The 19851-nt window shown below is 36.5% G+C and overlaps 1 protein-coding gene and 1 long non-coding RNA gene across 3 annotated transcripts in view; one reads left to right on the top strand and one right to left on the bottom strand.

Moving 5' to 3' along the window:
* Positions 1–19851, top strand: part of LOC127063854 (dipeptidase 1) — a 49291-nt gene that overhangs the window by 26660 nt on the left and 2780 nt on the right. Inside the window, exons 7-11 of one of the 2 annotated variants that reach the window (XR_007781501.1) lie at positions 7636–7812; positions 7910–7994; positions 9405–9480; positions 9857–13884; positions 16042–16175. Coding sequence is in view for 1 of the 2 variants with exons in the window: in XM_050994123.1 (XP_050850080.1) it covers positions 7636–7812; positions 7910–7994; positions 9405–9480; positions 16042–16177 (474 nt within the window). In the remaining variant the exon portion in view is untranslated. Of the gene's footprint in view, positions 1–7635; positions 7813–7909; positions 7995–9404; positions 9481–9856; positions 13885–16041; positions 16178–19851 lie in introns of those variants that run through there. The other variant, XM_050994123.1, reaches the window with a different exon arrangement.
* Positions 15885–19480, bottom strand: LOC127063861 (uncharacterized). Its single transcript, XR_007781506.1, has 2 exons — positions 16634–19480; positions 15885–16483 (listed from the first exon to the last, which is right to left on the bottom strand). It is a non-coding gene; the product is annotated as an uncharacterized LOC127063861 (long non-coding RNA).

The following is a 19851-nucleotide window of genomic DNA, read 5'->3' as shown; positions in this document are numbered from 1 at the left end:
ACGAAATTGTTTTGCGTCGGTCGTGAGTATACGGTTGACGAAAGATCGACATGCTTTCTTTTTTCTTTTTAGACGTCAAAATATTATCGTAAATACATACGTCTTTTTCTTTTTCTCTTTTCTTCGAGATCGATTGTACGAAAATGACAAACGTGACAACGTATTTCATTCGTTCGTATTAATATAATAGCAAGACGTAGAAAAAAAAGAGAAAGAGAGTTCTATAGGCCTCGAAACACGCTAGAAATGTGCTTGAAGTTAAGGGGGAGAGAACGATGACGTCGAAATGACGAGGGTGGTTTTCATGGTCGAAGGCGGATGAAAAATGACTTTGGGGATGTGGTCACGAATAAATACGAGGCGAAAATCGAATAGAAAAAGGCCGAATAATGTACGCGTATCGTTTCGATGATCGTAACTTTTTCACCCTCTTTGAAAAAATATAGTATCACTTTTTATAAAATAATATTCTGTTAGTAACTTATCTTTATTTCTTATAAGAGTATTTTTTCTAATCCAAACTTTTTCTCCCTATCATTGATAAATGAACACCACTGAAATATTCAACGTAGCTACGAAGAAATTTAGTACTTTTAAATGGGGCAAATGTTTGAAAAAAAAAATTCGTTCAACTTTACGAGGTATATCGTCGTGAAAGAAAATACGAAGAAAAGAAACGAAAAGAAAAGGGAAGAAAAGAAAAGAAAGGAGAAAGAAAGAGAAAGAGAACGAGAAACACGGAAGATTGTTAACGAACGTCGCTAAAGTATACAACGAAGCCAAGATTTTTCTCGGGCCACTCCTTTCAGTTGCTACGAAGAAGAATAATGGTCGTACGATGTCCATTTTAATTCTCCGTGATGAGAATCGATCGCGTTTCTCGCTATCATCCGTAAACCTTCTTCTCGTTTCTCTTCCTCACTTTCACGATGTTTCCCTTTCCATCTTTTTTTCTTTCACGTTCTCCTATAAATATATATATATATATATATATATATATATATATACACACACATACAGATTCTTTCTCTTTCTTTAAAAGTTATTTTTTATTCAACATCGCCACACCATTTGCGAAGCTATTCTTCTCCCGGTTTGAAAAAGGATCGGTCCACCTATCCAGCAACACCGACATCACACCAATATCTCCCTTCATTCACCAAAAGAAGCTATAAATCTTCATGTAACGCGTACAAGCGAGCGAGCAAGTAAAACTACGGAAAAACGAGATGTTACGTTATCTTGTAAACTTTCACCAAGGATTCACGAAGGGAGTTACGACAGATGATTCCACGTCGTAATTGAATCTTATTGTTAAGAAATATATATCTATCTCGTATGGAAAACTCGAGTTCATATTTTACGTTAAAGTATTCCATTAAACGAATAATTTATCTCTTATTAAACTATTATATTACTATATTATAAAATCTTCTTATATATGTATTAGTAATTTAGATCGGATTAATATCTTCTTAAATATTTTATTAACAAACAATGCTTCGAATCAAGTTAATGCAATATTGCCAACTTATCCTTCCTCTTCCAAGAAATGAAACTAAAGTGTAAAAGTTACAAATTCATAGATCAATCTCCTTAAGCGAGAAAGAAAGTACTCGTTTTCACATCGACCGTTTCCAAAGGAGATATTTTATGTCCGATCTTCTAGACTCTTTTTACACCTTGCTCGCTTCAGACCTTACGACCGTTTATCACTTACATCGCGGCAATAAACAGCCATCTAAAGTGGCCGATAAAAATTCCAAAGCGGCTCTTCTTTAAGGAGAGAGAGAGAGAGAGAAAGAGAGAGGCCGTTTTTGTTCATCTCTTTCTCCCTTCCTCTCTCTCCCTCTCTTACCTCTTTTAGTAAATCCTTTTACCCCAACGTACCGCGAAATGTGCGGCTTTATATCTTTCTAAATTCAACTTCTCTCGTCCTCCCATCTTCGATGTATAAAGCTATATGTTACACACGTACACATTCAAGATTCTAGCGTATTTAACGTATTGGATTTTCTCAAGCTATTCCTCCTATCCTCGATTCTACGAGTGTCTTTCTATCCGTAGAAAACAGTTGTACCTATGTATCTATGTGTAAAAAGAAAGAGAGAAGCTAAAAAAAAGTTCATAGGTCCAACAACGACGAACTGATTGCAAAACATACTTGAAAGAGAACTCTTTTACGACACAATAAAAGAGACCAACAATTTTGCTATTTTTTTTTTTTTGTTTCAACTTTAAACCCATCCAACTCGAGGCAATTGCTCCTATCTTTCTCTCTCTCTTTCTCTTTCTCTTTTTATCTTTTTTATTTTTGATTTTGTCAAGTAAGTTCAAAACTATCAAGGATGTTCTCACCAAAGGGAACGACACTCTAGTGACGATGACAATAAAAGAAAGAAAATAAACACAGTGTAAGCGAAAATGAAGGAAAAAGTAAAAGTAAAGAGAAAAATCGAGACCAATAGTTCTTCTGTAAGAGAAACAAGTTTTCTTTTATCAGAGTTGATTTTGAAGCGGATTTTTACGAGGCTTTTACACACGCGACATCTCTCAAAATTCGAAGCTCTACAGCTTTGTAACTAGCGATGCTCGAAACCGAAAGAACGAACAATGCTTTTAACGGGCCAAACACTTTTCGTTAAAATAATTCGTTGTAAACGTGAATCGATTGGTAGTCCCTTTGAAAGAGGGGCTGTGCTCGATAATATATATAAAAAAAAAGAAGTGTCGGTGAAAGGAACGAATAATAAAATAAAAAAATAAAGAAAAAAAAGAGGAGGAAGAGTAGGAGGGAGCGAGAAAAAAACCTTCGTACTTTAGTGAAAGTTAATAAATTCAAAAGAAAGCACTATACAATATACTCGATGGAAATTGCAAGATGAAGCGCTGAGTTAACCGGTCGTAATAAATCAATTCTCTTTCTCTTATACCAGATAAAAAAGAATAATTTTCACACTTTACTACGTCAGCCAAGGGTTAAATTACGGGATAATGTCTGTAATGTATATGTTTCATTTCATCCATTTTGCTATGTTGGCTACGAAGGACTATCATAAAAATTACTTGCAGTCTGGGAAATGACAGATTAAATACGCGAAATCGAATTAAATTTGATCGATCGATTACCTAATATAAAAACGCGTTAATTCGCTTAAAAACTTCATTTTATAGGCAATACGTGAAAATGTTTAATTGCAAAATACAATAAGCGGAGAATAAAATAGATTGTTATTATTATTATCATTACTATTATTATTGTTATTATTATTATTATCATCATCATCATCATTATCATTATTATTATGATTATGATATTATGTTAGGTATTCGTTATGGCAAATAGGAAGCAAAGTTAATCGGAAATTCGTGGTAGACGATCGAGTTAATTAGAAGGTATCCTGCCTAACAATCGTGCTTTTGGCAGGAAGGAGAAAGTCATTTTCCGCGCGTTATTCGGTGAACGTGCTTTCATTAAGAAATGTCGGCCACGACGTCTAAAGAAGGACAAACGTGTTTCCATGATCTGCCACGTACCATCTGCTCAACAAGGGTTGCACTGCTTTCCAGTTATATTCTCGGGATCTGTTTAACGCGCCGTATATATGGCGGTGACTTGGTATCTTTGAGGTCGACTACGTGACAGAAAGAAGATACCAGAAGAAAGAAACGAAAAAGAGAGAAAAAGAGAGAAAAAGAGAGAGAAGAAAAACATATCTAATTTATTTTTTATCGTCGATCTTTCTTACTATTGACATTGCCAGTGATTTATCTTTTATTTTCAAACAATTTTATAAAGATTTGTACGTATATATATATATATAATCGAAAACTTATTCCAAAATCTATATCCATATATGTATGTATGTAAGTATATATTATAATAATCTCCCCTAGCTACAAAATCGTAATATCATTTTGTCTCTTTTTCTGTCTCCCTCTAGAAATTTTAATTTCACTGGTCTACCGAATATCTCTTCAGTGATATTAAACTTTCAAATCTCGACCTCTTTATTAACTTTCACGTGCTTTTTACTTCTTTTTCCTCCCTCTCTCTCTCTCCCTTTCTATCCATTTCTCTCTTTTTCTTTTTAAATCTCAACCGATAAATTATTCCTCGAGTGTGACAAAGTCGTCAATATATCTTCTTTTTCGACGAGAAATAATAGCACAGATATCAAGATATAAAATTCGATTTTAGAAAAGGAAAAGAAAGAAAGAAAAAAAGAAGAAAGAACAATGGTATCTTAATTAACTAAACGATAAAATGAAATGACATATATATCTTCGAATTTTCTTTCTTGCGAAGACTAAAGAAACGGTCTAAAGTGAAACATTTTCTTTTGGGTAAACCAAGCAGAATGAGGATTGAGTTGGGAATATGGCGGCCACAGCTGGCCGATAAGTTTTCCAAAGCATTCTCGCAGAACTGACCAGACCCCCTTTTGAGACCAGCTGCTGGCTTGCTCCCCGAAAGTTTTCGTCTCTAAATAGGTGCCAAAGTGTTGGTAGTTTCCTAACTGAAGTTGCTTCTCGGTGATAGCAACATCCGGTAGGTATCTAGTAACGATGGGCAGAGAAAGGACAAGTTTCATCTCATTTTGGAAGAACTAAACGATCGTTACTTGCAACTACTGTCGACTTCGATGTCCGATCAAAATGAAATGAAAGCGATAAGAGATAGACAATAAAAAAACAAAAAAGAGAGAGAAAGAGAGAGAAAGAGAGTGAAATAGAAATGAATCCAGTGTACATGACACGATGAGAAACGTTCAATTAAATATTTCCACGGGCCAAAAAAGACAAATTTAAACAACGAGAAAAAAGAAATCAGCACGATCGCCTTCGGCGTTCATGGACACTGCACACTATAAATCCCAACGAAAGATCGAACTTCACTTATTGATAACCACAAATTTTTCATATTATTTTCGCAAAAAATTTTCCCGGTTATTAATAAACCACAAATTTTCCGAGTTCGGCTTGCTTCCATCATCGCGATAATTATTCCGCTTTATCGTGGTTTCTATTTTATTAATATTACATAATAACGGCACTTGTTTTATGGGTTTCGTAAATATGCATTATGCACGATCGCCATAAATGAACGTCACTTTGAAAGTAATCGAGCAATTTGTTTGAAACTGTAAGCAATACTTTCAGCTATGATAGAGGAACTTTCCATAAAATTTGATTAGGTTTAGTTCGATCAATTTCTTGCTATAATCAAATAAAATTTAGGCGCATAGATAAGTAAGTGTAGGAAAAAAAAAGTATCACGATTTGTGAAGGATTATAAAGGGAACAGAAAAATTGCACTTCTAACAAAAGTTATAACAATCGTGCTTGAAAAAACAAAAGTAAAAATAAAAATGACAAAAGAAATAAAACAGCAAAAAAAGAGAAAAGAATAAAAAGAACATTCTCGCAAAGTCACATTTTTTCAAAGATTTCTCAACGGACGTAGAGCTACGAAGAATTTTTTGTTAAACGATAAAACCAGTACCTGTGATAGCAGTCGAAGGTGGCATTCAAAAAAGGGCTCGTGGGAAAACGCGAGTTATTCGTCGTTCAGTCGATGGAACGATGGAACGAACTATACGAGGTTCTTTTTCGCTCGCTTGCTCGAGTCACTGCCTTGAGGGTGAATTTTTCCAATAACCTGAAAAAATCTAACTGTCACTGACTCTCGTGCTCTCGAGAGCACAAGACAGAAAGAGATAGATAGAGAGATATGAATCGACAATAAATGTTACACCAGTTGGAATATGCAAAAAAATAAAAAGAGTTTTTTACGATAAGTTTTCTATTGAAAAGACGAAGCACTTCATTTTTTATTCCGTAGCTACTCCCTTCGAAGAACGATTCCTTTCTTTCATAAGTGACTAGGATAAAGGGAGAAAGAGAGAGAAAAAAGAAAGAAAGAGAGAGAGAGACAGAGCAAGAAAAAGAGAAGGCCAGTGATTATTCGTCCGGATAAAAGATAAACCATCGTCGTCGTTCACGAAGAAACGGGGAGGGAGCAAAGGGAATAAAATAAAATTTAGATAAAGGACGACGTACAGAGAGTCTTCGCAGGAAATAAATCGTTCGAATAAGGGAGGACTGGTTTCCCTTCTCGACTGACTTACTCTCACATACACGTACTAAAATACACACAAACATAGAAGAGAAGACATGTACCTACTTACATTTTTCCTATCCCTTTCTTTCATCGTGCATCCTCCTCCTCCTCCTCTTGAGTCAACGTCAAGAGCATCGCGTTCTCTCACGCGGTGAGATTTTTCACGTTTCCTCTTTATCCTTCTTTCCAGCTGAAATAGCTTCTCGTCTAAGTCTCTCTTTCTCTCTCTCTCTCTCTCTCTCTCTCTCTCTCTCTCTTTCTTTCTTTCTCTCTATTTTCCTTTATTTTCTCCTTTTTCTTCGTTTCCGAAAAGAAAAGCGATGTGATGAAAACGAGTCTCGCACGAGTCACGTTAACGATGTCTCGCCATCGTATACTTGCTTGACAAAGAGAAAGAGACAGAGATAGAGTGAAAGACGGACAGGTAGACAGACGAATAAGAAATCGCGGAAACTCTATTCGGTTTATCCTCGCAATGGCTTAACAAAACTTTTTTTCCGTTTAAACGAAAGCTAAGACGTTTTTGAACGACGACCGAGAGAGATCAAATATTCCTTGGAATTCCTTGTACAAGGGAAGTCACTAATAAGGAAGATCACCTACTGTCGCGAGAAAAGAAAGATTGAGACATACGACGACGTTTCTTCCTAGTGATTCAATAACAAGATCTTTTTCCCGGATTTTGACGACGACGAGACACGTCGTCATTGAGCAAACGGCATCTTCTTTTCCTTTATTTTTCACGTTTTTTCTTCCTTTTATTTCATAAAGAACGATAAAATGCAATTTTGAAATATATCGAAGATGGGACATGTCTTATTGATCATAGAGACTATCATCGATGCTACGCGATAAATAAAAAGAAATTAATAATATTGATAACATTAATAGTAATAATGAAAAGGCGATAATTAAATGAGACTTTGGTATCATCCTCGAAGATGGATGCCCTGTAATGTTGCGAGCTTCCCGTTCTTCCTGCAAGCCGACGTGCTTTGAATTCTAATCGGTATAGGTGGCCGAACGTTACAAACCATCCGTCCTCTGCGTTCAATCTGGCGAGACAGGCAACGCAATAAGTGTCAGTCGGACGTAACGTGTCTCTACTGTCAAATGAATCGATCCAAAGGATTCCACCACTTCGCAACTCCATTGTGAACTTTGTTCCATATACGTATACCTTTATCACGGAAAGATACGAGGAAAGATAAGCTTTCTCTCGTCCCGAAGTAGTTCCTCCTTCGGATAGGAAATAAAACGTCGGAAAAGCACTATCGTCTTGTAAAAATAAAATCAAATTATTAAAGTAAAAACGAAATCCCTCTTCGTTCGCTCGCTAGCTAGCCAGTTAGCTAGCTAGCTAGCTCAAAAGTTTTCTCAAATCCAAGAGCGACTCGCATTCACCGAACTTTCCTGACTCCAACTCGAAGAACTCAAGAGATTTCCCTTTTAATCCACGATAAACGACAAAGAAGAGACTTCGAAGGGACTTTTTTCTCGTTAATTTTCAGAGCATCGTACTCGAGATGAATCGACTGGGGATGATGGTGGATCTATCGCACGTTTCGGTACCCACCATGCTGGACGCAATGGCAAGTTCGAAAGCGCCGGTCATTTTCAGCCATAGCAGCGCTCACGCTCTCTGCAATTCCTCGCGAAATGTGCCTGATCACGCGCTAAAACATTTGGTAAGATCGATAATTCAATCTTCCTCTTAAATTATTAATCTTTTCCTTTTATAATCCTTCGATTTAATATCTTCTTTTTCTTTTCTAATCTCTTCAGGCGCGGACCGGTGGTATAGTTATGGTATCCTTCTACCCCCCTTTTATAAGCTGCAGCGAGACGTCGACTTTGGAAGATGTCGTTGGTAAGCTTTATAGTCATTAATAAAAAAAAATTTATATATCGATATAAAAAATTTTTTTAAGATAAAAATCAATGGTAAGCTCTACTAGACTAAATTCGTCCTTCTTTGATTTCTGCACGTCCAGTGAACTCAAGCAACCTTACAATATCAACTCGTACGTAGCCGTGCAAGGAATATCCGTGATATTCCCAATAGAAAAGCAAATATCCTGTCGTCCGGAGGTACAGGAGCGAAACGAAACCTGGAGTTGTCTCCCATGAGAGCTACCAATTTTCTTCGCGATATTCCGTGCACATACATTCTTTCTCTCTCTCTCTCTCTTTTCCTGTTTCTTTCTCTATTTGTCTCACACTATTCGTTTCTCGTACGTACGAACGTAGGAAACTCTCTTTCTCTCTGTACAATCTCTCGGAAAGCGTGAGACGGAGAAAGTGAGACGAGCAAAGTGGTGAATTAGAAAGAAAAGTGGAAAAAAGTAGAAAGGCGATTGAATAACGAGCTCGACGGCCGATAAGAAACTTCTCTTCGTCTCTTTCTCCTATTTTCGAAGCGAACGAAGAAACGAAAGAGAATAAAATCGGACAGGAGAGATAAACGCGAGCCCGCAGACCAGTGGATACATACGTGTATATATATATATATATATATATTCATTGTGTATATACATATCTACATATATACATACGTATAGCCACGCACGTATACCTTGATACTTATATCGCATTATTCTAATTATTCACTCGCGAGTGGTTGCATAAATCTTTTGATTCACACGGACAACGCGAGAAGGGCAAAACGAAGTGTAGAAAAGCATTGTTTGCCAAAGGGAACACGAAGCTACGATAATACCCGATGTTAGAGCAGGTAATAATTTCAAGAATGCCCGCCTAAAATTTCCATTATAATTATATCAGCATCGCGAAACCTTTCGTAATTGATTCTCGCGTTTCCGCATTATTATCTTCCGTCTGTTTCTCTTTCAAGCGGCATACAATATCGTCGACACTGGCGGAAAACGTTAATTACTGAGTTTGAATCGTTGTTATCGTAACGATAAGACGAGCAACGGGCGTTGTAAAATAATTGGACGATGAATCGAATTTCTGAATCACGAATGTATTTTCTATATGTGTTTTATGTTCGTCATAGATATCTCTATAGGAAGAGAATCGTATAACTTGATCATCTTCACTCGTTTCGAAATTCTAGATAAATACGGAATTAAAATGAGAATTTATGAAGAGTTTCAATTCATGGGTTTCTTGAATAAATTAAAAATATCACATTTTCGAATATCGACGTGCTATTTCCAAACGTTATCAAGTTATACGCTTTACTACGTGTTACAAAATTTATATCTATTTGCGTCTATTTCTAACCCACTTCTTTCTTTATTTGGGAATGTTTCAGCACACATTAACCACATTCGTAAAGTCGCCGGTGTGGATCACATTGGAATCGGAGCCGGCTACGACGGCATTAATTTGTAAGTGTTTTCTCATCTATTCTATTCATCGTTCGTACGTCTAAAGAATTAATTAGCGTGGAGAGTAAGAAAAGATAAGCATTGCATTCCAGCAAATATGCCAGAATGATTGATTATACGGTGGCCAAACTAATTAACGAACCATACTGAATATATTTTCGTCGTTATTTTAACCGATATTTTTCTTTAAGATACCGATGATATAGACCGCATGTATGTCTATATAAATTATATGTTTATTTATAATCAACATACGATTCATTTCATTAATTTCGTTTAATAGCAAATAATATCTAACGAAGATAAAAAGAAAATAGAGAGAAAGTGAAGAAAATGAAAAAAAAAAGAAAATAATAGTTTTCCTCTTTTCTCGTAGAAAAACGACACGTTGATCTTTGCGGGTAGAATATCAACATTTCACGACGACACTAAATCCTTACGAAGCACGTGTAAAGCTTTCTTCGTAAGACGATTGCTGCTGCAAACACTTGCAAAAATCAACCTAAACGATCTTCTTATATGTATGTATGTATGTATGTATGTATGTATATACGTATGTATATATGTACATACGTAAATATACAGTTTGATGATCAAACGATAGCTTGAGATTCTGTAAGCGTCGAACACGTTTGTCGTACGTTCGCATACTTACCACGTCTTTTGATCGTATCGTACATATATATAAACGTAACACTGGTTACGTGTGAATGCTTTACAATAGTAAGACGTTTGCTCTAACATTCTACAATTTAAAGTTCAATGTTAATTCTGGATAGAGAAGTATCCTATCAAGATTATGGAGAAACCAAAATTTCCATTTTAATCCTTTTTAAATTCCTTTTCTCAATATAAGTTTCATTTTATCATTTTGGTAAGTAAATAATAAAGTTTATATAATTTATTACGATTTTAATTTAGTATGAATTTTTCGTATGAATTTAATTCGCCATTTGAATTTAAAAGGGCCGACAAAAAAAGATCCGATCATCGTGAAAAATATAGTTCCCAATTTGTTTCTGCATACTTCTGCATACTTATTAACGAGCGCTCGTAACAAAAATACTATAATACGAATGAATTCAAAAGTACGCTCGTAGCTTGATAATCGCGTTAACAGGATATGATACGTTCGTAGAATAAAAAGAGACAAAGAGAAAAATTATGGATATACGAAATGAGAATCTCTCTCTCTCTTTTTTGCTGAAAAAAAATATTATAAAAAAAAAAAGAAAAAAAGAAGAGAGAGGAAATAACGAAAAAAAAAAGAACGTGAAGTAGGTGGAAGGTAAAGCCCACGTGCTCTATTATTGCTTTTCGTTGTGTGAAAACGTCGTAATTTCAAATATTTCTACGCACGGTTTTATTTCGTCGAGCTACCGGGCCGGACACGCTACGAATTTCAATGGGAATCGGAAAGGAAAAGCAAGAGAGCTCATGGAAAAATTCACGACAGAGAGAAAGAGAAAGAGATGGAGGGGGAAGGAGTAAAACAAAGGGATATACGAAAGAGAAAAGAACAGAAAAGAAAAGAAAAGAGAAAAAAGAAAAAGAGGGTGGGTTGGTTATGTGCCGTACGTGACACTATTTCGTTTCCTCTACCCCATCGTGCCACGACTTATCGTTCCTCGTGTAGTTTGTCAAATCAAGAAGCTCGCACATTTCTGTTTACTCTTCCCCGAAGCGAGTTAAAAGCGTGGAACAGTTTTAAAACGGAGGAATCGAACGCGAAAACGACTATATAGAAGGGTATGTGTCGAGTCCTCCGGGCGGTAACGCTTTTCACCCTTTTGTTGTTGCGATAGGTATCGGGATATTCGATTGAAAGGGTACGAAAAATTCGGAAAAGCTGAATGACGGGAAAAATAGAGAATGACAAGCTCGAAGAGCAACAAAGTTTGTCGATGTTGTTTTCTATTGAGGCACAAGAGTAACAGGAAAAAGGATAGAAATGTAAAAGAAAGAAATAGAAAAAAAGAATAAAAGAAGGACGGGAAGAAAGGAAGGAAGGAAGGAAGGAAAGAGGGAAAGAAGAAAGAGAAAAAGAAAGAGACGGAAAAATAATACGAAAGAAACGTTGTTTTAACAATAATAAAAAATAATAGAAACGGAAACGTTCTCCTATGTTACCCGATCGTATAGTTTTTCGTTTAGATATAGCTATATCGGTATTCATGATTTTAATACATTTTTTAAACGAATGAACGAACGAGCTTTCGAAAACGCTATATAGAACTATCACAAAGGATGTATACGATGTTAAACGATTATTCTCTCACAGGCCACAGGCGTATAGATGGATTTCACTTTGACGTATTTCACTTTGCATCGTCGAATTTCTATACCTTCTTTTCGTAATAATAAAAAAAAAAGTAAAAAAGAATAAAACAAAAAAATAAAAAAAATAAAAAAAAAGGTACGAACTGTGTGAATGGAGGGATGCTTCAAAAAGGGTGACGACCACGATTGGTTCGGTAGCGACTTTATTGCACGTTATTTACGGTCAATGGGACAAATGTTTCTGTCAGAGATAAAACTGAATATCCGACAAGATTTTAAAGCACGTATGAAACGTTGCGGTTTATTCATTATCGCTTTCGCATTAATAGTATTTATGTATGTACATCGGTGATTATTAATGAACGTTATTACCGAAAAATTGTTGTTAAAAAGATGATCTCTTTTTATTTAATTTATAGGAAAACGTAAAACTGAACGTGTTCATAAAAATGTATTGTAATGAATTTTTAAATAATCCTTATTGGAAAAAGAAAATTACAAGAAACTCTTGCCCTTTAAAATAATTTTTCTTTCTTTTTTTTTAAGAAAAATTCTCTCGTGTAAATAAAAAATATTTACATTAATATACTAACCTATATAATTTCTAAATTCAGAAGGAGCAGCGACCTACATAAGTTCTTGGAATTTATGTCGGTCACGCGACGAAAACCATTTTTTGTCTCTACTACAGCACCCATTACTACTACCAACAGGTGTACTACTACTATACGAAATATGAATGAAAATATTTCAAAGGCAATATCCTCGCAAGCGAAAGTCATAGAGAGAGTCTAAACAAAGAACGTTTTAAAGAAGAAAGCTCAGTCTTTTTCTTCCACCTACGCTGACAACGTCGACGTAATAAAAATAATTTCTTTCGAACCTATGAGTTATCAACGATTAAATGCAATTTACGAACGAAACAAGGTATTAAAGAAAAAAGAAAGAAAAAAAAGGAAGAAGAAAAGGTACAAAATATGTAAAAAGTTCGAAAAACTTGTTTCAGTTTGTAAAGCACTTGTCGCTTTATCTCACATTTCCGCGGAAAATGTCGAAAAACGTCGGATTTACCTATATGAGCGCTCGAACCGATAATTTTCATGCAGGACGAAACGGACTTTTTTGCGAGACTGAAACTTTCAAAACCGAGGAACGTTTTCATTAATCCTACTCTTCTTTTTTTATTCTTTCCTCTCTCTCTTTCTCTCTCTAACACGCAAAACGATAGTACTTTCCTTCTTCACCGCACATACACGTGCGAGCTTTTTAAAATCCGAGACATGAATATCGAATGTCCTCGATCTTGAGAAAAGAAGACGAAACGATAACAATCATATAGGACAGATAAGAGATAGAAAAAGTGGGAAGAAAGAGAGAGAGAGAGAGAAGAAAAAGAGGTAGAGGATATTTCGTGCCGAGAATGTGTCCCATGGGAATCTCAATGGAGATTTGGCTACGAGACGAAAACAATGCATAGTCTGGCGTTTCTCATCTCGTTCTACATATTTTGCGAAAGGAATGGAACTTTAATATCGGTTCTGACGTTTTTCCTCGGTTAAAATGAAACACCTGGCGATAGAAACATTACACGAATAATGTAGACTCCGTAGTTAGACAAGAGATATAGGTGTATTCACATAACATATGGGTTTTAATAACATACGATATAAACAAACGAAAAGATTTACTCGATCGATCAGTATTTCGATTACTCGATAATGCAACAAGTGCAATGAATACAACTTAGTACCTTCTTAAGAAAGAAAATTTCATCACTTAAATAACTATTGAAACGATGAAAGCTTGGGAAGCATTGAAAGGCTGCATTTAATTATTTCAAGCAACGAAATTGGATCGTCAGGTAAAAAGAAAAGAAGGCAAGGAGATGAAGAAAAAAAAAGAAAAAAGAAGAGGCGAAAGGAAAAAGACCAAAAGAAAAAAAAGGTGGTTTTACGCTGGCTAGGTTGGCCAATAAGCTTTTACGTGAGATTAAAATTCATATTACTATACGTAGAAAGAAAGAGAAAGAGAAAGAGAAAGATAGAGAGAGAGAGGGAGAGGGAGAGAGAGAGAGTGAGGGAAAGGCTTCAACCGCATCCTATTCGGCTCGCTTACGCTTAAAACGTGAGTACTCGGTAGACCCTATGCTAACCCCGATTCGCCAGAGTAACTGCAATGATTAGCGTTAATTGCGTCGTTAACCCGCATTTACTCGATGGCCTTTCCATGGCTGACACGTTCCACGCGTTATCGCGAACAAAGCTTCTCAGTGGTTACGCGCCAAGAAAATTGTTCTATTTCGAGCATGATAATCGATTTCCTCTCTTTCTCTCTTATACTTGCTAACTAAATTATGCGAATATAGCACGTATTTCGCTTTCTGATTTCATTCGATTCAATTGCCTCTTGTTTTTGAATTTTATAAGTAATGCAAAGGAATACCAGTTCATTGTTTTTACTACAGGTTATACTATCTTTTATATTTTTCTTTCTTCATATATCCAAATATCTGGGATTCGAGAATCGAATCTCTGCTTGTTCTCTGAAAATCGACATTTTGATAAGCGACAAAATGCGTTCTTTCAGTTTCAAACATGTTTTCCGTACTCGACTATCGTTCTCGAATCTATCGAAGTGATAAAAATAAAAAGACAAAGAGAAAGAGGGAGAGAGAAAGTGTGGTACTGGAATGCAATCCTAGCCTGTTCACAGCTCTTCCTACCTCCCTAGCTACCTCACAACCCTCTCTTTCACTCCTTTTTCTCACCGATATCCTGTTCGAATCTTTACTTTTTCCTAACGTAAATCACTGTCAAAAGAGCTATTTGCATGGCGCGTGTACGGCACTCGGTATGCCACGAAATAAATCGACAAAAAGGTGGGTTGAATTGGAAATTCGGGAATTGGAACAACGTTCTCTCTCTCTCTCTCTCTCTCTCTGCTTCTCCCTCTCTCCCTTTCTTCCTTTTTATCTATCTCCCTCACGCACGCGTCCCTTGCTTGTTATATACCGAATGACCCACTTTAACTATGACGCGCATAATTCTCCCGACACTCGCTTCGACGCTCTCCTGGTCGTTCTTCCTATGCTCTTCTCTCGAATACTATACGAGTCCAGGACTAGTAAAAAGAAAAATTTACGATCACGAGAAAAACGAAGAATCTCGTAGAAAATAGAAAATATGAAGGAATCGACGGTCGAACAGACTGAGGGAGAAAGAAAGAGAAAGAGAGAGAAAAATAGGAATAGACGAAAAGTTAGGACATTAAATCGCTATTTCGAAATTCAAGGATAGGAAAAGTCGACTATCATGTGGCAGAAGCAGTCGATTTACACGGGTGGTGCTGCTGCTACCGCTGCAGAGCCGCATAACTGCCAGTTTCAGCCACGACACGACGCGCCATGAATAAGTCCCTAACCACTCTTGCCGTTCCGACATTGTCAGCCGGCTGGCTTTCAACAGATCTCTCAAACCCTCGTTTTCGTCGCCACCCTCTACTCTAACAGCGTAACCCTTTGCGGCTGTGACACGCGTAATGAGGAGGATCGAAGCTCACATCGTCCAAGAGACCCTCGTCTCGCCGTCAGACAAGATTCCACGAGTTTTTCCAATTTCGTCTAGTCTCATCTCGTTCTACGTTTTATATATATGTATGTATGTATGTATGTATACATGTGTGTGTGTGTGTGTGTGTGTATCTACGTGTCTACGTATATAGGTATCAAAAGATATTCCATGATTTGATTCGATTCGTTTCGATTCGATTTTTCTTTTCGAGACGAACGTAATTTAAAAATGTTGTGTAATTCTCGTATTTCACGCGGTTACATGTAATATTTTTTCCCTTCTTTCCTTTTGCTTTAGTTCATCGTTTAATATTTTCACATACTATGTATATTTCATTTTTGAAGTAAATCAGAACTCGAGTCTGACTCGGTTCGTCATAAACAAATGTATAGTACTTGTTCTAGTTCGTTCGTTGGAAAAAATATGCGTTTTGAAACAAGAGCGTGTGCTTATTTCGGTACGCGAAAAAACTACAGAATGAAAATATTGCGAGAAATATTCGGTGCAACGTCCGAAAAATGAGAGAAGAGAAAAGAAAGAGAAAGAGAGAAATGGTCCGAATTATCTTTTTCTTTTATTTCGATTTTTTTCCCAAAAAAACATTCTCATATTCTCCAAAGTCATCAAAATATCATTTGAATGGAGCTTCATTAAAAGTATATAACAACTTTAGCCGATCTCATCTAAGCCAATTTCAAACTGTCTGTTTCAGGACACCGGCAGGTCTCGAAGACGTGAGCAAATACCCAGAGTTATTCGCGGAATTGTTAGTGCGCGGGTGGTCAGAGAGAGATATCCAGAAACTCGCTGGACTGAATCTCATCCGAGTCTTCAAGGCGGTCGAACAGGTGAGACATATCTTCCTTCCTTCCTTCCTTCCTTCCTTCCTTCCTTCCTTCCTTCCTTCCTTCCTTCCTTCCTACCTTCCTTCCTTCCTTTCTTCCTTCCTTCCTTCCTTCCTTCCTCCCTTTCTTCCTTCTTTATCGAACATTCTTTGACTTTATAATGTATCCACTTTGAATCAACATAGAAAACGCAACTAAAACCAATATCCTTTAACAAGCTATCTCTTCCGTTTTCTTTTTCTTTCTAAAAATAACTGATTTCCAGAAAGACAGAAAGATATATACGTGTGTAGGTGTGTGTATATATATCTATATATATAGACAAAGAAAGAGAGAAAAACTGGTTAGCCGACTCAACCAATATCGGATTTAATAAAGCACACAAATCATGCATCCAGAGTTGCATGAGTGTGCCACGAGGTTACAGAAAGAGGAACGAAGGGTTGGTGGAATACGTACAGGCATCGACGATTTTTGCTCTCTTGGAGTACTGCCAATCCTAGAACCAGCTGGCTCGATCCTCCGACCACTCGTTCTCCATCCTCCTATGCTCTCAACCTATGTATATCTATACTATATATCTATATCTATATATACATATACACACACACACATATGTATATATAGTATATACTACGTCTAAGTTGTGTGTAATACACGACTGTCCTATATATGAAATCGCCAGAACGACGCCCATTTCGAGAGACCGGAGCACGCTCTGGATGGCTTTAACGAAATTCCAAGCCTACTTTATGCACGTTGCTTATGTGATACCGTTCTTTCTACTCGCTCAACGAACATCTAACCTTCCATTGAAATTTTGGAGAAACTTGTAATACTACGTATACGTGTATACATGTACATATGCCACATGATTGAGAATTTATCAGGGTAAGAGAAAGACAGAGAGAAAAAGAGAGAGAGAGAGAAACTATTTAAATTGAGACATCGCTGCGACGGTGTTCACAGACGTTACGGACGCTCGAGCACGCTTGCAGATGACTGTCCTGGAAATTACAACAATAATTTAATTGTGGTGTACGCTACTAGCCACGAAATTGCGGTTGTAATTTGTCTGGAGCAACGGCCGTTTATTAAATCGGAAGACGAGTGCTATTCCACCTTAACATCGTTTGTCATATTTCACATTTTCCGACGATTAACTCCGAAGGGTGAAATCATTTCGTTTTAACGGTGAAGAAGCTAGAGGAAAAGAAAGAGGACGGGATCTGTGAATCGGGCACGTTTCTAACAAATTTTCTCTTAACAACGAGTTGGACGTTAAGACGCGACGAACGGAAAAACTTTTAAGGAGAGTTCGAAGTTCTTTCGTTAACATCATAAGCAAGGACATTTTCTTTTTTTTTACGAATTCACTGTACATCGCACTAGCTTGGAAATTGGAACGGACGAATGAAAATGAATTATAATTTAATTTCGCAAATTTGGACGCTTGTAATTGACGATCATTCTCTATCTATCTATTTATCTATCTATCTATCTGCCTGTCTATTTATCTATGTATCTATGTATCTACCTTTTTCTATAAAAATTTCTTTGAGAAAGGAGAACAAGTGGAAGTGACTTCATTATGATCGTCCATTGAATTCGTAATGCATTGTCATCCAAACGTGAGAACGATACGTAGTGACAGAAAAAAGAGAAAGAGAGAGCAAGAGAAAGAGAAAAAAAGCAAAAGGAAAGAGAGAAAGAAATAAAGTAAAAGGGAAGAAAAAGAGAGAAAGAAAGACTCAAAGATAAAGTCTTTGAGTAATTTCAGTTACTACTTTTTCTTTTTCACTTTCATCATACAGGTGAAGAAGATAATGAAAAGACGAATAAGAAGAAGGAGAAGAAGAAAGACGAAGGACTTAAGAGAAGGTGTTCGTTAAGGGCAAAGCGAGAAGCCTCGTAATTGCTGAAATAATAGTCACGCCTATCGCTGCCTGAACAAACTGCTGGCGATTAGGTACCTCTGAAATTCAATTCCGGCATTGCCCCTACGCGAAGAGTTCCTCCACTCCCTCTCCCATACTTAAGAAGTCTCACCATGGCCCAAGAGAGAATGCAAGTGAAATTTGAAGACACTTTGAGCCTGTTTCGTAAGACCACTTTTCCCTCCCTTTCTCGAAAATTTCTCCACGAACAAGTGCTAAAGTACGCTGCTACAGTCTTGAAAATGAATCGACTATAAGCATGATCATGCTAACGTCCTATTACGTAGACTGCTCTATTCCTTTGCACGGTTAACTTAACGAAATTTCTATTATTATTTCTTGCATCGCGAGATATTGCAGAATAAAAAATGTTTCATAAAAAATTGAAATTTCGAGAAAAAGAGAAAAACAGAGAAAGAGAAAGAGAAACAGAAAGTTGAATGAAATAATGATACATACTCTCTTTTTCTCCCTGTTAAATCGTCACCTTGTATTTGTCAGGGATAAAAAATACTTGCTCATCCACCGACACTTTAATCCTCTTTTCTAATTTCTCGTGGTTCCTAGCGTCGTAAATGTTTCAAAAAAAAAAAACAAAAAATAAAAAACAAAAAGGAAAGAAAAAAAGAAAGAAGGAAAAAGAGGGAAAAAACAAAGAAGTTTTAATTTCCAAACCAATGGAAAAAGGTAAGGGAAGGAATGAGGGAGAGAGCATTCACGAAATGAAAAAAAGAGTATCTACGATACATAGAATACATGCAAAACCGGCCGAGAGATCTTTTATCGTAGTTTGAAAAACGAACAGAATAGAGCGACAATAAAAGCAGATTTGATTAGGATGTGCCTGCACGGAAAACAACTCGCTTTCGTACTATCCTCGTCCTGTACACCCATCGAGAACTATGAAGAAAAATAGGGAAATCGAGCGAACGCATCCCGCAGTTTATTCTATCCCTCCTTGTGAACGAGAAGCAATAATAAAAACAAACATGCAACTACTATGTCCGAGAACTTTGATACGAATTGAACATCGAGAAAGAAAGAAAAATTATCGAAACGGAATGAAAAAAATTTTTTAAAAAGAAAAAGAATAAAAATAAACGGGGAAAGAGAATTCCGATATGAGAATATCGGTTATTATTCGTCCATGGATGAAAGTCTACGGCAGACGGTAATGCCTGTAGAAAGTTAATGGACTTAGAGAAAATTGATGGGTTCTGTGCAGTCTCCTATGAAATACGCGGAGTACCAACCAACCTTTTTCTGTCTGTCTGTCTCTCTTTCTCTCTCTCTTTTTCTCTCTCAGATACGTATACCTGTATACATATATATATATATATATATATATATATATATATATATATATATATATACATACACACATAAGCATTATACATAGATACATACGTAACTTTTATGTTTTGTGTCCTTCGACATCCCGTTTTTCTCTCTCTCTCTCGTTCTCTCTCTTTTTTGTCCCACTTCTATTCATCCCTTTACTCTTCGCTAAAACCGTGCAATCGTCAGGCGCGATTTTTCTCGTTAGTATTCGCGACTACGAAACTCGTAGCACACTGTTAGGTAATATACATATGTATAGATATGTAAACGAGTTCTGCGTCCATAAGTGCCAAATTGAGGCTGTTACAAGAACGATGATCGAGTTCTCCCTCACGAGGATGACATCTCTATATGTATTATTATTACGAATACATATGTATATGCATGTATCTGAAAAGG

Source organism: Vespula vulgaris, chromosome 5 (assembly GCF_905475345.1).
Source record: "Vespula vulgaris chromosome 5, iyVesVulg1.1, whole genome shotgun sequence".
Classification (NCBI taxonomy): domain Eukaryota; kingdom Metazoa; phylum Arthropoda; class Insecta; order Hymenoptera; family Vespidae; genus Vespula; species Vespula vulgaris.
Note: the sequence above shows the minus strand (reverse complement) of the source record. Positions and strands in the feature narration are given on the sequence as shown.